The sequence below is a fragment of the Habropoda laboriosa genome, unplaced genomic scaffold (genome assembly GCF_001263275.1).
Source record: "Habropoda laboriosa isolate 0110345459 unplaced genomic scaffold, ASM126327v1 scaffold561, whole genome shotgun sequence".
Lineage (NCBI taxonomy): Eukaryota > Metazoa > Arthropoda > Insecta > Hymenoptera > Apidae > Habropoda > Habropoda laboriosa.
In genome coordinates, this window is record NW_017100686.1 from 509,819 (window position 1) to 512,364 (window position 2,546).

At 27.7% G+C, this 2,546-nt stretch overlaps 1 protein-coding gene across 1 annotated transcript; it reads right to left on the reverse strand.

Moving 5' to 3' along the window:
- Positions 1 to 306: 306 nt before the first annotated feature.
- LOC108576917 (protein yippee-like 5) lies at positions 307 to 1,479 on the reverse strand. Its single transcript, XM_017939990.1, has 2 exons — positions 1,151 to 1,479; positions 307 to 509 (listed from the first exon to the last, which is right to left on the reverse strand). Exons 1-2 carry the CDS (start codon positions 1,309 to 1,311, stop codon positions 320 to 322), a joined length of 351 nt encoding a protein of 116 aa, XP_017795479.1. The 5' UTR covers positions 1,312 to 1,479; the 3' UTR covers positions 307 to 319.
- Positions 1,480 to 2,546: the final 1,067 nt, after the last annotated feature.

A 2,546-nucleotide genomic window follows, 5' to 3' on the forward strand; every position in this document is an offset into this window, starting at 1 on the left:
ATAATAATTATATAATATAAAAAATACTAACAATGTAATAGACTTAATTTTTATTTCAAATTAGACAGATTAATATACACATTTAAATGAAAAATAATTAAAAAAAAGAAAATAGATCATTAGAAATATATAATACCATAAGGTAAAGTATGTTTGATATTTACAAAAATATTGAGTACTAAATATAAATTGTCATACACTCATAGAACAATTTTTTCAATTACTCCAAATGATGAAGGAACACTGAGAAAGAAAACAACAGATTTTATGCTGATTATAAAATGTTCTTATACTATGACATGCTGATTGTTGTAAGGTATTAAATATTGTCGCTCATTCCATCGCTTTCTGTGACTAAAGCACGTTCCAGGATGACTCTGCCTTCCTTGTACCGTTGATTATCGTCTGTTGCAAACTCATACACCCACCCAAGTTTAGCATCACAGTTTTTGCAGCTGACATCTCGAACCATGTGACGGCCAGTCAACATCACTCTATCCTGTACCTCGCTGTGTATCATTGTAGACAAATTAAATTAGGAATGGATAAAAATTATATAAGATTATTCCATTAGTACAATTTCTCTGAGATTTTGTACACTTATGAATGGTATCCTGTGTGCTGAATAGTGTTAAAAAGCTAAATACGTATGAATAGGAAAATCATATACCTAAGAGTAACATATATTCAACAAAACAACAAAACCTAAAAATCAGAAAACTCTCAAAATGTTAATAAAAGAAAAACTACTTTTGTATAAAGTTATAAAACTTTCTTAACATGACAGAGGCTTCGAATGTTTAATTACATTAACATTGATATACACAAATACGAGACGTATCAAAATAAAAATACCGCCATGTTGTATGCTTGTAATTAATTTTGAAAAAGCTTACAATAACTTTATTTTTCCTATATTTTTATTTACAAAATACATTTCTTCTAACTGATAATCTGCATTTTAGTTTCAACGCAACTATTTTTTCCATTATCTTAGATATATGAAAATAATAACATTGCACCTAACACAGTCATCTGTGTTTGTCAATCGTAACAACTTTTTAAACGTAAAAGCATAAGCGAAAGCTTACTATACATTACGTTGATTAATATTAGATTATTTTAAAGAACAAAGGAAAAACGCGAATACCTGTAATTTAAGTTGACGACTTTGTTAAAGAGAAAAGCACGGCCAGTAGCTCCCGTAAAACGCGTACTTATCAGCTGACCTCTGTTTGTAAGATTGGTGTCACAGGAAGCGCAAGAGAATAAACGAGTACCTCCAATGTGTTCCAAGAAAATTACGCCCATATTGAAATATAGTAAATGTGCTTTCCAAATGTCTACCGTAGAATAGAAACGACTGATAAATTAAACGATCTGCTTCGGCTCTTTGCGAATGAGCAAGTCATGTAATTTGACGTAGCTGTCACTACAGCGCGATACATGCACCACAGAACAATGGCACACGAACGCTTAAATTTGTCAAGCAATTTTAATCATGATTCACAGATTTTTCATTTCTAGATGTACAACCTCTGTGGAAATATTGAATGCATATATTTCGATGAAAGCGACATTAACGACAGTCATACGAACACCAGTAAATTAAAAAAATTGTGGTTAAATAGTGTTAGAATAAATCTTTTCATTTATACTCTTATGAATGTTAAAAACATAAGCAGTAAACAATTTAAAAATCAAGTCATAAAAAATAAAAAATCACTGAATAGTGAACGTTTCCTCAAATGTAATGCACATATTTTTGTAATTACAAAATATTAAAAAAAAAATCAAGTTAATGTTATGTTGAAACAGAAATCATTTTATATTTGTTAAATATACGTAGATATCTATAAATAATCAAAAAATAACTTTGACGTAATGTTACTTAATTATTTCACGTATATTTATAGAATATATATATGTATACATATATCGTTAGCAATACGATAAAATTGATTACTTTCAAGGATGTTGAAAAGAAAAAAATATGCACACTAAATCGTAAAATACAAATTGCAAAGCAGAAGGATGTTATAACCTTCATATTTAAAATCACATAGAATTTTAAAATGAAATATGTATACGGACAGAAACAGAACAAATATAACATCAGAATGTACTATTGTAAAATGAAAAATATGCTATGAATACATTATTTCTGAAATACTTGTATGATTAATACCTTAACTGTTGACGTGCATTATGGCTTGCTATATATATCTATACAAATAGCTAATATTATTTGTAAAATACTATTAACTGACAATTCCGAAAATTACTTTAAATATGAAATCATAAAATAAGGAATATTAATTTTTAAGAATAAAATCATTATATTTTTTAAGATAAACCATAATATGTTCATATTATTGATATATGTAGCAAACAAGTTTAAAATTACATCAAAATATTATATCTTTATTATTCATATAAACGGTATACAATATATTACAAGTGTGTGTATGCGTGTGTGTGTGTGTGTTTGTGTGTATGTATGTATGCGTTATGTATCTACGTATACACGTACATATATGTTTCGT

What these genes read in the sequence shown, in the direction of transcription:
- LOC108576917 (XM_017939990.1), bottom strand. Translation starts at nt 1,311, where the DNA reads ATGGGCGTAATTTTCTTGGAACACATTGGAGGTACTCGTTTATTCTCT. An exon ending in GTCGTCAACTTAAATTACAG is followed by an intron (nt 510 to 1,150) that starts GTATTCGCGTTT and finishes AATGATACACAG; the next exon opens with CGAGGTACAGGATAGAGTGA.